General features: G+C 53.2%; 1 protein-coding gene and 2 non-coding genes across 4 annotated transcripts in view; all 3 read left to right on the top strand.

Annotated features, from left to right (window-relative positions):
• PER1 (period circadian clock 1) overlaps positions 1–4,769 on the top strand; it is a 16,183-nt gene extending 11,414 nt beyond the window's left edge. For both annotated transcript variants that reach the window (XM_011958585.1, XM_011958584.1), the window contains 6 exons: positions 356–598; positions 1,455–2,065; positions 2,496–2,670; positions 2,860–3,049; positions 3,362–3,512; positions 3,888–4,769. In XM_011958585.1, coding sequence (XP_011813975.1) covers positions 356–598; positions 1,455–2,065; positions 2,496–2,670; positions 2,860–3,049; positions 3,362–3,512; positions 3,888–4,166 — 1,649 coding nt within the window. In that variant the 3' untranslated portion in view covers positions 4,167–4,769. The remainder of the gene's footprint in view (positions 1–355; positions 599–1,454; positions 2,066–2,495; positions 2,671–2,859; positions 3,050–3,361; positions 3,513–3,887) is intronic.
• A 937-nt stretch (positions 4,770–5,706) lies between these two features.
• TRNAT-AGU lies at positions 5,707–5,781 on the top strand. The gene has a single exon. It is a non-coding gene; the product is annotated as a tRNA-Thr (tRNA).
• Positions 5,782–6,225: 444 nt separating this feature from the next.
• On the top strand, positions 6,226–6,307 carry TRNAS-CGA. The gene has a single exon. It is a non-coding gene; the product is annotated as a tRNA-Ser (tRNA).
• Positions 6,308–13,309: the final 7,002 nt, after the last annotated feature.

The raw sequence follows: 13,309 nt of genomic DNA, 5'->3' as shown, positions 1-13,309 counted from the left end.
AAAAAAAAAAAAAAAAAAAGAAAGAAACAGAATGTGTGAGGCAAAGCCAAGGGGTGGGCTTCTCTTCCAACGAGAGTGGTGAGGGGGTCATCCCAGTAGAGTTTCTGGAGGGGAGTGGCCACTGGAGGGACCTGAGTATCTATCGTCTCTTCTTCTGGGCCCGCTTTGCATGGAGAAGAGGACCCAGGGTCAGCCCTTGGCAGAGAGGTGACCAAGAAATGTACATGGGGACCAGGCTTGGCTGTGGGGCAGAGCCACCATGGGTTGGCTAGGCTATCGGACAGGGAGGGTGTGGTATGGATTTGTTGACCCCTGAGGTGATTCTGATGACCTTTCTGTATCTCACCTTCCTCAGACATCATCATGATGGAGGACCTGCCTGGCCTAGCCCCCGGCCCAGCCCCCAGCCCAGCCCCCAGCCCCACAGTAGCCCCTGACCCAGCCCCAGATGCCTACCGTCCAGTGGGGCTGACCAAGGCCGTGCTGTCCCTGCACACACAGAAGGAAGAGCAAGCCTTCCTCAGCCGCTTCCGAGATCTGGGCAGGCTGCGTGGACTCGACAGCTCTTCCACGGCGCCCTCAGCCCTTGGCGAGCGAGGTAGCCACCTGGGGCCTGCCGGAGCCTGCCCTTTGCCCAGTCTAGGACTGGACTGTCGGGGGGTGGATCTTAAGGGAGGTGTTTCTGCTCCAGGGACCCAGGAGCTGGTGGTTTCCACCACCAGGCCCTGCCTAGGGACAGGCCCCTTGCGTCCGGGCTGCAGCCAGAGGGGGGCAGCCTGGGGGGATGGCACTGGGATGGGCAGGCGGAAGTGCTGTGCTCCAGGTAGGCGACTTCAGGCCTAGCCTGGGGGCAGGGGCAGGAAGCATGCCCACTTAGGAGTCAGTTGTCACTGATGAAGAGACATGCATAGACTCTGGGCCAACTCTGGGTGGGGTCTGGGCTTCAAGGGCAGGTGGAAGGCAGCCCCTCCAGGTGCCTGAGGGAGACCCCCTGCAGGCAGACGCAGGACTCAGGACTGGGCTTTCCAGCCCCCCTCTTCACTCCATCGCAAGCTAGGCAGAACACGGCCTGGATGGGCAGGAGGAACGCCTATGCTGGCAGCGCCCGCAGGAGTTTGGCGGATGGACCAGAGCCACCTGTCCATGTGTCCATGGACGCACCCTGCCTCCTCCATCTGCCAGCGTGCCTCCATCTTCCGCACACCCCCAGCTCGACCCCTCTTGTAACCTCTCCCTGGCCTTGTTCCTTTCTCAATAAATCCCCTTGTCCCTGGCTCCTGTGATTCTTCCCTGAAGGTGCCCCACTTCCTGAGCCTCCCATTCTGTGTGGGTTGAGAAGCTCTCTCTGGAGCCTTGGCCTGCCCTCTCCCTGGTCAGAGTTGTCACGGCAGTGTGTGTAGCAGGGGCACTAACCCCAGGTGGAGGCCCTCGCTAACCCTAGTCTTTTCCCACAGGCTGCCACCACGGCCCCACACCCCCAAGCCGCCGACACCACTGCCGATCCAAAGCCAAGCGCTCACGCCACCACCAGAACCCTCGGGCTGACGCGCCCTGCTATGTCTCCCACCCCTCACCTGTGCCACCCTCCACCCCCTGGCCTGCCCCACCAGCCACTACCCCCTTCCCAGCAGTTGTCCAGCCCTACCCTCTCCCAGTGTTCTCCCCTCGAGGAGGCCCCCAGCCTCTTCCCCCTGCTCCCACATCTGTGCCCCCGGCTGCTTTCCCCACCCCTGTGGTGACCCCAATGGTGGCCTTGGTGCTCCCTAACTATCTGTTCCCAACCCCATCCAGCTATCCTTACGGGGCACCCCAGACCCCTGCTGAAGGGCCTCCCACTCCTGCCTCGCACTCCCCTTCTCCATCCTTGCCCGCCCTCCCCTCAAGCCCTCCTTGCCGCCCGGACTCTCCACTGTTCAACTCAAGATGCAGCTCTCCACTCCAGCTCAATCTGCTGCAGCTCGAGGAGCTCCCCCGTGCTGAGGGGGCTGCTGGTGCAGGGGGCCCTGGGAGCAGTGCTGGGCCCCCACCTCCCAGTGAGGAGGCTGCTGAGCCAGAGGCCAGACTGGTGAGCACTGATCCCTGCATCCACTCGCCAGCCCCCACCCCAGCCCCGCCCCTCTGCTACCCTATGCTGCCTGCCGCCTCTGCCAGGCCAGTGTGTCAGCCTCCAGGAGGTGGAGGGAGACCCCAGCTGAATTTCTGAATGAGGCAGAAATTGGCTAACTCCTCATTGAAGGAACAGTCCTGTCTGTCTGACAGGTGGTGAGGACATCTCAGGAACTTCTGAGGGAGTATCTGCCACTCGGAAAGGGTCTGGCCTCACATCCCCACTCTTCGCCAGCTTGCTTCTCTCTCAGCCTGGCCCTACTGTCACGAAGTGGGGAGCAGAGACCACTGGGGTTGGATGTCCCTCTCCCCACAACCAGTGAGAGCAGTTGAAGGGAGGCGTAGGTGCTGACCCCTTCATCCCTCTTTGCCCCCCTCCCCTCCTCCAGGTGGAGGTCACTGAGTCCTCCAATCAGGACGCACTTTCCGGCTCCAGCGACCTGCTGGAACTGCTGCTGCGAGAGGACTCGCGCTCCGGCACAGGCTCTGCAGCCTCGGGCTCCTTGGGCTCTGGGTCTGGTTCAGGCTCCCATGAAGGGGGCAGCACCTCAGCCAGCATCACCCGTGAGTGCCCCGCCTCCAACACCTCCCAGGGTAGGGCAGTGACTGGGGAGCCGGGAGCCCAGGCCCCATCTTGGCGGAGCTTCCTGAGGCCACTGGGATGGACATGTGGCCTTTGAGGGAGGCCCTGTGAGGCCCCCGGAGTGGGCATGCAGCCAGCCTGACTCCATTGGTCTGCCCCCCACTTCTCAGGTAGCAGCCAGAGCAGCCACACAAGCAAATACTTTGGCAGCATTGACTCTTCCGAGGCTGAGGCTGGGGCTGCTCGGGGCGGGGCTGAGCCGGGGGACCAGGTGATCAAGTACGTGCTCCAGGATCCCATTTGGCTGCTCATGGCCAATGCTGACCAGCGCGTCATGATGACTTACCAGGTACCCTCCAGGTAAGGCATTTCAGAGGAATTCTTGGCCTTCCTTTCAGAGGTAGTAGGGGGGCAGTTTTCTTTTCTGGGACTAGCTCTGTCCTGGATAGGACAGATGGTTCCTATCCTTCTCCCTGCCCCTTGGATCTCTGTTACTAGTTCCTCCCAGGAGGAGAGCAGGTTTCCTAGTCTTGGGAGCCTTGACCTCCCATAGCCCTGATTTAGGGGAGGAGCATGAGGTGGGGAGTTGTGGTAGAGGAAGGATGCCAGCTTCACAGGTCCTGGTCCGGGTCCTGGATCCCAGCCTCTCCTTCTGAACCCCTTCTCGGGCAGGGACATGACCTCTGTGCTGAAGGAGGATCGGGAGCGGCTCCGAGCCATGCAGAAGCAGCAGCCTCGGTTTTCTGAGGACCAGCGGCGGGAACTGGGCGCTGTGCACTCCTGGGTCCGGAAGGGCCAACTGCCTCGGGCTCTTGATGTGATGGTGAGAGGAGCCTGGGACAGGGGTAGATAAAAAGAATTGAGCTTGTCAAGTTTAAGGGATCGAGACCAAGAGCTGATCTCAATATCCTTGGATCATTAATTCTGAAGACTGTTGATTATTAAGCCACATGAGTCTTTGCAGAACTTTTCTCAGCCTATCCTGTGCTAATGTGCATTATGACTCTCCTGTAACGGCATCTGGGTAGAGGGCACAAGGCACCTTCCAACCTTGTTGGACCGCAGGTGCATGTATGTGGACTGGTGCTTCTTGGGAGTACATTTCGGGAAGCACAGTGGGCTGGGGGTGGGAAGCTGGGCTGACAGGTTAGCAGTGAGGACCCTCTCTGACTCCCTCATGTCCATTTCTCTTACCAAGGCCTGTGTGGACTGTGGGAGCAGCACCCAAGATCCTGGTCACCCTGATGACCCACTCTTCTCAGAGCTGGACGGACTGGGGCTGGAGCCCATGGAAGAGGGTGGAGGCGAGCAGGGCAGCAGCGGTGGTGGCAGTGGTGAGGGTGAGGGCTGCGAGGAGGCCCGGGCCCAAGGTGGGGCTAAGGCCTCAAGCTCTCAGGACTTGGCCATGGAGGAGGAGAAAGAAGGCAGGAGCTCAGCCAGTCCAGCCTTACCTACAGCAGGAAACGGCACGAGCTAGACTCCATTCTGGGACCATCTCCAGGAGTCCACAAGATGCTTTCTTCTCCTATGTCCTAATTCTCAGAACGCAGATGTGGCTGGACCAACCAGTGGGAAACTGCCCCAGCTTCTCCCACCATAGGGGGCCGGACCCCCATCACCAGCCCAGGATCCAGGGGCTGCCTCTGGCCTCGTAGGGAGCAGAGAGCAGAACTCCGCAGCCCAGCCCAGCCCAGAGGAGTGTCACCTCCCACCTTTGGAGAGGAATCCTTCCCTCCCCTGGACAGCGTTGCTGACAGGCTGCTGAAGTGGCCTCTCCATATCCCAGCTGAGCCTGAATCCGACTCCTGAGGGTTGGGGCTGCACTTAATTTATCGGGGGAGACAGCTGTCTCTCTCACCTCCTCCCCAGATGGGAGGAGAGCCTGAGGCCCAAGCAGGACCTGGGGGATCCAGCCCCTAGCTGCTCGGGGGTGGGGGAGGTTGGTGGACCATGGAGTCCCTGGTGCTGCCCCTCAGGTGGGACCCAGGTGTTCTCAGCTGTACCCTCTGCCGATGGCATTTGTGTTTTTGATATTTGTGTCTGTTACTACTTTTTTAATACAAAAAGATAAAAACGGCCAGGATTTTGTGGAATGAGGTTTGGGGTTGGGGTGAGGGGAGCGCATCGAGGAGAGGCTCAGCCCTGCTTCCGGGAAGGTTGTAGTGAGGGTGCACCGGGCCATCCCCTGAAGACCGCCATCCTCTCCCCCCATCCTGTCCAGGTGAGGGCCCTGCTGAGCCTACTACATCCACGCCCAGCTCTGACTCTGCTGTTCCCTCTAGCATGGCCTCAGCTGGGTTTACCCTGGGAAGGAGAGATGAGAGGCACGTGTGGCCAAGGGCTTGGGTGAGCTCCAGCCCAGGTCACAAGTGGCCGAGGCAGAGGAAGCCCGCTTAACCCCGTCGTGCCTTGAGGTATTCGAGGGTGTTTGTCTTCCTTGGCTTCCTTTTTTAAATAAAAGAAGACGGAATTTCACTCTGTCACCCAGCTGGAGTGCAATGACGCCATCTCGGCTCACTGCAACCTGCGCCTCCTGGGTTCAAGCGATTCTCCTGCCTCAGCCTCCCGAGTAGCTGGGATTATAGTGTCCACCACCACGCCCGGCTAATTTTGTATTTTTAGTAGAGAGGGGGTTTCACCATTGTTCAGTCTGGTTGCAAACTCCTGACCTCAGGTGATCTGCCCGCCTCGGCCTTGCAAAGTGCTGGGGTTACAGGCGTGAGCCACCGTGCCCGGCCTTCCTTGGCTGCTTGGTCACCGCACAGAGAGGGCCCCTCAGCAGGTGAGTCTAGAAGGGACACATGGAGTCATGTGCTCACTCATGGTTGAGTTGGCCCCAAAGGTTTGGAAGAATGGAGGAGCAAAGCATGAACTCTGTGGCTCAGAACCTGAAAAGGAAGAGGTAGCTTAGTAAGGGATGAGTCGCTGAAGAACCGCTGTAGACACTTACTTACTGATTATCACTTACTGTCACCCGCTAACAGTTGATTTATCTTAAGGCGGGCTTACACTGCCTCGGCGCCCTGGCTTAGCTGGTTAAAGCGCCTGTCTAGTAAACTAGGAGATCCTAGGTTCGAATCCCAGCGGTGCCTGAAGGTGATGGGGAGTCATATATTATTGCTGCAAGTGCACTTCTCCACTTTCAAAGTGCCTTTCTGCGTGGTTCTTCTTACAAGCCAATCCGTCTTCGGGCCTCCGTTCCCCTGCACTTTTAGTGTGTATTGGAAGCTACAGATTCTCACTTCGCTTTCACGAAGTAGCACGAAGTAGGCATCTCAGGGTCTGTCCTCAAGGGTATGGAAGACAGGGCTTGGATTTGGGCCCGTTTTGTTTCCATCCTATGCTCGGGTAGGAGAGGGAGAATGGGAAAACTGCCACTCCAACGGGGCAGCTGATGGCTGCTGGAGGGAAGGCATGGTCTGCGCCACCGAGCCAAGGCGCACGAACGCTGGCGTCTCGAGGCGCGGGGGTGGAGCCGGCTGGAGGCGGGCGTGTTGATAGGCAGCTATAGTTGCGCAGGGCCGAACCTGAACGCGGCTGTGATGGCCGAGTGGTTAAGGCGTTGGACTCGAAATCCAATGGGGTCTCCCCGCGCAGGTTCGAATCCTGCTCACAGCGTCAGTGCTTTTGGTAATAGGTATCTCGGTCTCTGGAGAAGGAAAAAGCAGTTTGTTTTCTAGTTCTTTCCTTGGAGACTCTCCCGCGTTATTCTGAGAATCTCAGGGACTCGGCCGTCAGGGTCCAGCCCGCGAGCGCCCTCTTGCGAATCTCATACTCCTGTCGACCTGCAAAAGCCTTTTTACTGCCGATTTCACTTCCTAACGCCACCACGCTCAGGTGGCTCCTTAGGGCTACTCAGCAATCGTTACTTCCCCCCAATTCATTCACTCTCCTACTCTCCTATGCGACTGCTTAATTCCTACCCTTACCTCAAACTGCGAATCCCTTCTTCATCGTCCCTCAGCTTCTACTTCCTGATTCACTGAGAAAATAAAGCATTCTGGAGTTTCCCATCAACATTCACATCACACCCACCTACCTACCTACCTACCTACCTACCTACCTACCTACCTACCTACCTACCTACCTGGTTGAGTCTGTGACCACATACTCTTCTTTTCCCTCATTATTGTAGATGAATGCTTCCACCTAAAGCCAACCCCTACTTTTACTAGATTTCCCATCCCCCCGGCCCACTCAAGCAAGGACACTGCTCTTTTTCCTATACCATCAAATTTTCCCTCTCAGCCGGGCGCAGTGGCTCACGCATGTAATCTCAGCACTTTGGGAGGCTTGACGAGTGGATCACTTGAGGTCAGGAGTCCGAGACCAGTGAAACCCCATCTCTACTAAAAATACAAAATTAGCAGGGCGTGGTGGCTGGCGCACGCCTGTATTCCCACCTACTCGGGAGACTGAGGCAGGAGAAGCACTTGAATCCGGGAGGCGAAGGTTGCAGTGAGCCGAGATCGCGCCATTGCACTCCAGCCTGGGTAACAATAGCAAAACTCCATCTCAAAAAAAAAAAAAAAAAAAAAAAATCCCTCTGTCCTTGATTTTTCTCATTAGCCTCCAAACACTAATTTCTCCCAGTTTAGAAGCAAGCCAACAAAAGCTATCTTGACCCCACACGCCCGTCCAGCTACCACTCAATTTCTCTACTCCCTTCTACAGCAAACAGAGCAAGTTATCCAATTCCATCTTCCCACTCTCCTTTGCACGCTTTCTAATCATGTGTCCCCCGCCCCCATCAAAGTTGCCGTTGTTAAGGTTGCCGAATGACCATCACATTGCTAAATCTAGTGACCATTACTTAGCTGCAGTTGATGCTGATGCTTACTCTTCCATTAGAAACACTCTTCGCTTGCCTTCTAGGACGCTGCGCCATTCTGATATTCCTTTTACTTCATCAGCAGCTTATTCTCAGACTTCTTTGCTGATTCCTCACTTTCTGGATCTCTAAATGTTGAACTGTTCCCAACGCTCAATTTTCCAACCTCTTCTCTATCTGTACCCACTACCTTGGTCATTTCCAGTTTCGTAGCTTTACATATCAGGTAATAGATTCATACATCCTAGATTTTCATCTCCAGCTCCAGAACTCTTCCTTGAGTTACAGATGCTTATATATTATTGCCACATACCATCTACACTTGGAAACCTAATACAGATCACAAACTTAAAATGTGCAAACCAAGGCCTGGCGCGGTGGCTCGTACCTGTAATCCCAGCACTTTGGGAGGCCGAGGCGGGCGGATCACGAGGTCAGGAGATCGAGACCATCCTGGCTAACATGGTGAAACCCTGTCTCTACTAAAAATACAAAAAAAAATCAGCCGGGCGTCGTGGCAAATGCCTGTAATCCCAGCTACTGGGGAGGCTGAGGCAGGAGAATCACTTGAACCTGGCAGAGGTTGTGGTGAGCCGAGATCGGGCCATTGCGCTCCAGCCTGGGCAAAAAGGGTGAAACTCCGTCTCAAAACAAAAAACAAAAAACAAAAAACAACCCCTCCCCCCTAAAAAAAAAGTGCAGATCAAACTCCTAGGCTTCTTCCCCAAACCTTCTTCACCCCTGGCGCTTTCATCTCAGTAAATGGAAATTCCATTCCTTCAGTTGTTTAGACTAAAAACCTTAGCATTATCCCTGATTGTTCTCTTTCTCTCCCACTGTACATCGAATGAGCAATTTCTATTTAAAATATGTTAGGGCCAGGTGTGATGACTCACTCCCGGTCCTTGATTTATATTTTAAAAGGATCAATCTACCCAATATATTAAGAGTAGAGGCCAGTCGGGCGCAGTGGCTCACGCCTGTAATCCCAGCAGTTTGGGAGGCCGAGCTGGGAGGATCACGAGGTCAAGAGATCGAGACCAGCCTGGTCAACATGGTGAAACCTTGTCTCTACTAAAAATACAAAAATTAGCCGGGCATGGTGGCAGGCGCCTATAGTCCCAGCTACTCGGGAGGCTGAGGTAGAAGAATCGTTTGAACCTGGGAGGCGGAGGTTGCAGAAAGCTGAGATCGGGCCACTGCACTCCAACTTGAGCGACAGAGTGAGACTCCGTCCCAAAAACAAACAAACAAACAAAAAAACATAAATCAGATTCTGTCATTTCTCTTTGAAGTCTTCTAATGGAGGTATCAATATGAATTCATGGTTTTTATGTGTACAGATATAGAAATAAATATATATACACATACACAACATATACACGTACACATTTCCTAGCTCTGTCCACTGAGTGAGCCTAGAAACGATATCCCACACTAAATGCCCAGATCTTGGTTACTAAATGCCATTCTTTGCTAAAATGAACCAGGACTCCTTAGAGAAGAGGCTGATTCTGGCCGAGCACGGTGGCTCACGCCTGTAATCCCAGCACTTTGGGAGGCTGAGGCGGGTGGATCACGAGGTCAGGAGATCGAGACCATCCTGGCTAACACGGTGAAACCCCGTCTCTACTAAAAATACAAAAAAAAAAAAAAATTAGCCGGGCATGGTGGCGGGTGCCTGTAGTCCCAGATACTTGGGAGGCTGAGGCAGGAGAATGGTGTGAACCTGGGAGGTGGAGCTTGCAGTGAGCCAAGATCGCGCCACTGCACTCCAGCCTGGGCGACAGAGAGAGAGAGACTCCCTATTAAAAAAAAAAAAAAAGAAGAAGAAGTTGATTCCAGGACTGGGGACATTTTGGAACATTTTGTTGCACCGGAATGTAAAGAAATGCTAAAGAATATCTGGTATGTATCGAAAAAGACACAGCAGCTAGGGTCCACAGCCAAAGGGGCTCCCATTGGCTAAATCTGGGACAATCTGAGCATTAAAATAAAGATTGCGATGGATTATAATAATTGAATAACATAAAAACCCAAAATTAATACTGGTATAAATAAATAAAGCGCAGTGGCTCACGCCTGTGCAAATCCCACAGTTTTGGAGGATTCGTTGAGCCCGGGAGTTCTACACCAGCCTGGGCAACATAGTGAAATTCCCATCTCTACAAAAAATAAAAAAATTAGCCAGGCCTTGCGGTGTACACCTGTAGTCCTAGCTACTTGGGAGGCTGAGGAGGATCACTTGAGCCCAACAGTTCAAGGCTGCAGTGAGCTATGATGGCACCACTGCACTCCAGCCTGGGTAACAGAGCGAGTCCCTGTCTCAATCAATCAATCAATATTCTTTGTACTATTCTTGACAAATTTCTGAAAGTCTGAAAATGCCGGATATACTGTCACCTCAGGGCTTTTGTGCTAGCAGTTCCGTCTGCCTGAAACGTTCTTCCCCAGTTATCCCATAACCTGCCCAGTCATCGCTTAAATTTTGTCTTCTCAGTGAATCCTTTGCTGATCATCCCTAATGACATCTAAAATTACAATTCTCACTCTCCACTCCCCTTCTCTGCTTGCTTTTTTCTTTTCTTTTCTTTTTTTTGGAGATGGAGTCTCGCTCTGTCGCCCAGGCTGGAGTACAGTGGCGCAATCTTGGCTCACTGCAAGCTCCGCCTCCCGGGTTCACTCTGTCCTCCTGCCTCAGCCTCCCCAGTAACTGGTACTACAGGTGCCCACCACCGCGCCCGGCTAATTTTTTGTACTTTTTTAGTAGAGACGGGGTTTCACCGTGGTCTCAAGCTCCTGACCTCGTGATCCGCCCGCCTCGGCCTCCCAAAGTGCTGGGATTACAGGCGTGAGCCACCGCGCCTGGCCTTTTTTTTTTTTTTTTTTGAGATGAAGTCTAGCTCTGTCGCCCAGGCTAGAGTGCAGTGGTGGGATCTTGGCTCCCTGCAACCTTCGCCTTCCGGGTTCCAGTTGTTCTCCTGCTTCAGCCTCCTGAGTAGCTGGGACTACAGGTGCCCGCCACCACGCCCGGTTACTTTTTGTATTTTTAGTAGAGATGGGGTTTCACGATGTTGGAGAGGCTGGTCTCGAACTCTTGCTCTCAGGTGATCCGCCCACCTTGGCCTTCCAAAGTGCTGGGATTACAGGTGTAAGCCACTGAACCCTGCCCATGTTTAATTTATTTCTATAGCACCATCTAACAAATGATGTGCTTTGTATAACGTACATTGACTGTTTCCCCCAGGAGAACCTATGACTTGTAACGGCAGAGATCATTGCCTGTTTCTTTTGGGACTATATCCCCAGGGCCTAGGACGGATGGAAGCCGACAGTATGTACGCTGTAAATATGTGCTGAAGAATAAAGGAGGTTCAGGGATCCAGACCTTTTGCGTTTGTAGGGCTTTAAGTTCTTTAAGTGGTTTCACTGCTCTGTTTTCTCTGCCTGGGTCTGTGCTGCCCCTTCTCTTTTCTTTGATTTTGCCACCCAAGGCAAGCAGAGCAGGGCAAGACCTGAAGTTTGCCTTGTGGGCCTGGAGAGCATCTATCTTGATCTTTCCTTGGCCCAGGGTCCTGGTCCTCCTACTTCCCAACCCCCAATGCCCCAGGACTCAACCCTCCAGGAACTCCCTCTACCCAGGGCCCAGGGGCTCCCAGGAAACCAGCCTTCCTTTTGAAGAACTGAAGAGGGAGGAGCTAAGTCTTGGAAACCAGGACTGGGGAGACTTCACAATGGGGGAAGGGAGGCTGGGACACTCTACCGGCTATGTGTATATATGTATATATGTGTATATATATGTGTACTGTATACATGTGTGTACTGTATATATGTGTGTACTGCATACACATGTATGTATACACATGTGTGTATACACATATATACATATATATGTATATATACACACATGTATGTATACATATATATGTGTATATATACACACATATATATGATTATAAGGGGGATTGCAGGATGCAATGGCTCACGCCTGTAATCCCAGCACTTTGGGAGGCCGAGGTGGTCAGATCACCTGAGGTCCAGAGTTCCATACCAGCCCGGCCAACATGGTGAAACTCTGTCTCTACTAAAAACACAAAAATTAGCCGGGAGTGGTGGCTAACGCCTGTAATCCCAGCTACTCAAGAGGCTGAGGCAGGAGAATCGCTTGAACCTGGGAGGTAGAGGTTGCAGTGAGCCGAGATCCCAGCATTGCACTCCATCCTGGGCAATAAGAGCGAGATTATAAAGGGGCTAAAAAAATTCCTTATCACCGGGCGTGGTGGCTCACGCCTGTAATTCCAGCACTTTGGGAGGCCGAGGCTGGTGGATCACGAGGTCAGGAGATTGAGACCAGCCTGACCAACATGGTGAAACCCCATCTCTACTAAAAATACAAAAATTAGCCGGGTGTGGTGGCACGGGCCTGTAATCCCAGCTACTTGGGAGCCTGAGGCAAGATAATCGCTTGAACCCGGGAGGCGGAGGTAGCAGTGAGCCGGGACCGCCCCACTGCACTCCAGCCTGGACAAGGGAGTGAGACCCCGACTCAAAAAGAAAAAAAAAAAAAAGAAGAAAGAAAGAAAAATTCGTATCATCTAAAGATCGCATAGTTATCATAACATTGTAGTGCCATGCGTTACCTTTGAGGTACACAAATACTTACCCTTGTGTACAGTTGCCTGCAGTATTCAGTACAGTACCATGCTGTAGCTGTACAGGTAGCTTAGGAGCACAATAAGCTGTACAGTGTAGCCTAGGTGTGTAGAAGGCTCTACCATGTAGGTTTGCATCACTACACTCTGTGATATTTGAATAATGAAATTGCCTAGCAACGCATTTCTTTGAATATATCCACACGTTAAGCAATGCATGACTGTACCTAAGACAAAGATCTAGGAGTTAACCCCTTCATGTTTTCTCTCCTCATCACCACCTCAAGGCATTGCCTAGAAGACTGCTCCAGCCCCCAAATGAGCCCTCTGCCTTCATTCTCCAAATAGCAACAAAAGCGATCTTTTAATTTGATCTCTCTCTCTCTCTCTCTCTGTCTCGTCTCGCCCAGGCTGGAGAGCAGTGGTGCAATCTTGGCTCACTGCAACCTCCCCTCTCAGACGCGCACCATCACCCCTGGCTAATTTTTTTTTCTTTATTATTTTTTTTTTCATCGAGACAGAGTCTGGGTTTGTCGCCCAGGCTGGAGTGCAGTGGTGCGATTACGGCTCACTGCAACCTCCGCCTCCTGGGTTCAAGCGATTCTCCTGCCTCAGCCTCCGGAGTAGCTGGGATTACAGGCACACGTCATCACTCCCGGCTAATTTTTGTATTTTTAGTAGAGACGGGGTTTTGCCATGTTGGCCAGGCTGGTCTCGAACTCCTGGGCTCAAGCGATCCTCCCACCTCAGCCTCCCAAAGTGCTGGGATTACAGGCGTGAGCCACAGCGTCCGGTCCAAATTTTTGTTGTTGTTGTTGTTTTTGTTTTTGTTTTTTTTAAACAACAGTTTCCTTCTGGAGGCCACGGTTATTACTTAGAGCTAAGAAGAGAGCATTGGCAGTCACAGATACAATCCGAGGACGAGACAGAGACCCAGACCCTGGCGCAAATAAAACAGGCTGAAGGAAACGGGAGACACAGCTCCAGGGTGAGTTCCAGAGAGAGAGACCCAGATAGACTAAGACCGAGACAAAGATTCATTCAGCGAACCTAAGCCCCGAGCCCACAGGTCCCGGCAGCTACCGCGGACAGAGCCAGGAGAAGGAGGCGAGCGGAGGGAGGCGTAGCGCGCCGGAA

Source organism: Colobus angolensis, unplaced genomic scaffold (assembly GCF_000951035.1).
Source record: "Colobus angolensis palliatus isolate OR3802 unplaced genomic scaffold, Cang.pa_1.0 Scaffold47, whole genome shotgun sequence".
In the NCBI taxonomy this organism is placed as follows: domain Eukaryota; kingdom Metazoa; phylum Chordata; class Mammalia; order Primates; family Cercopithecidae; genus Colobus; species Colobus angolensis.
The sequence above is the reverse complement of the archived record's forward strand: the minus strand, read 5'-3'. Positions and strand labels throughout refer to the sequence as shown.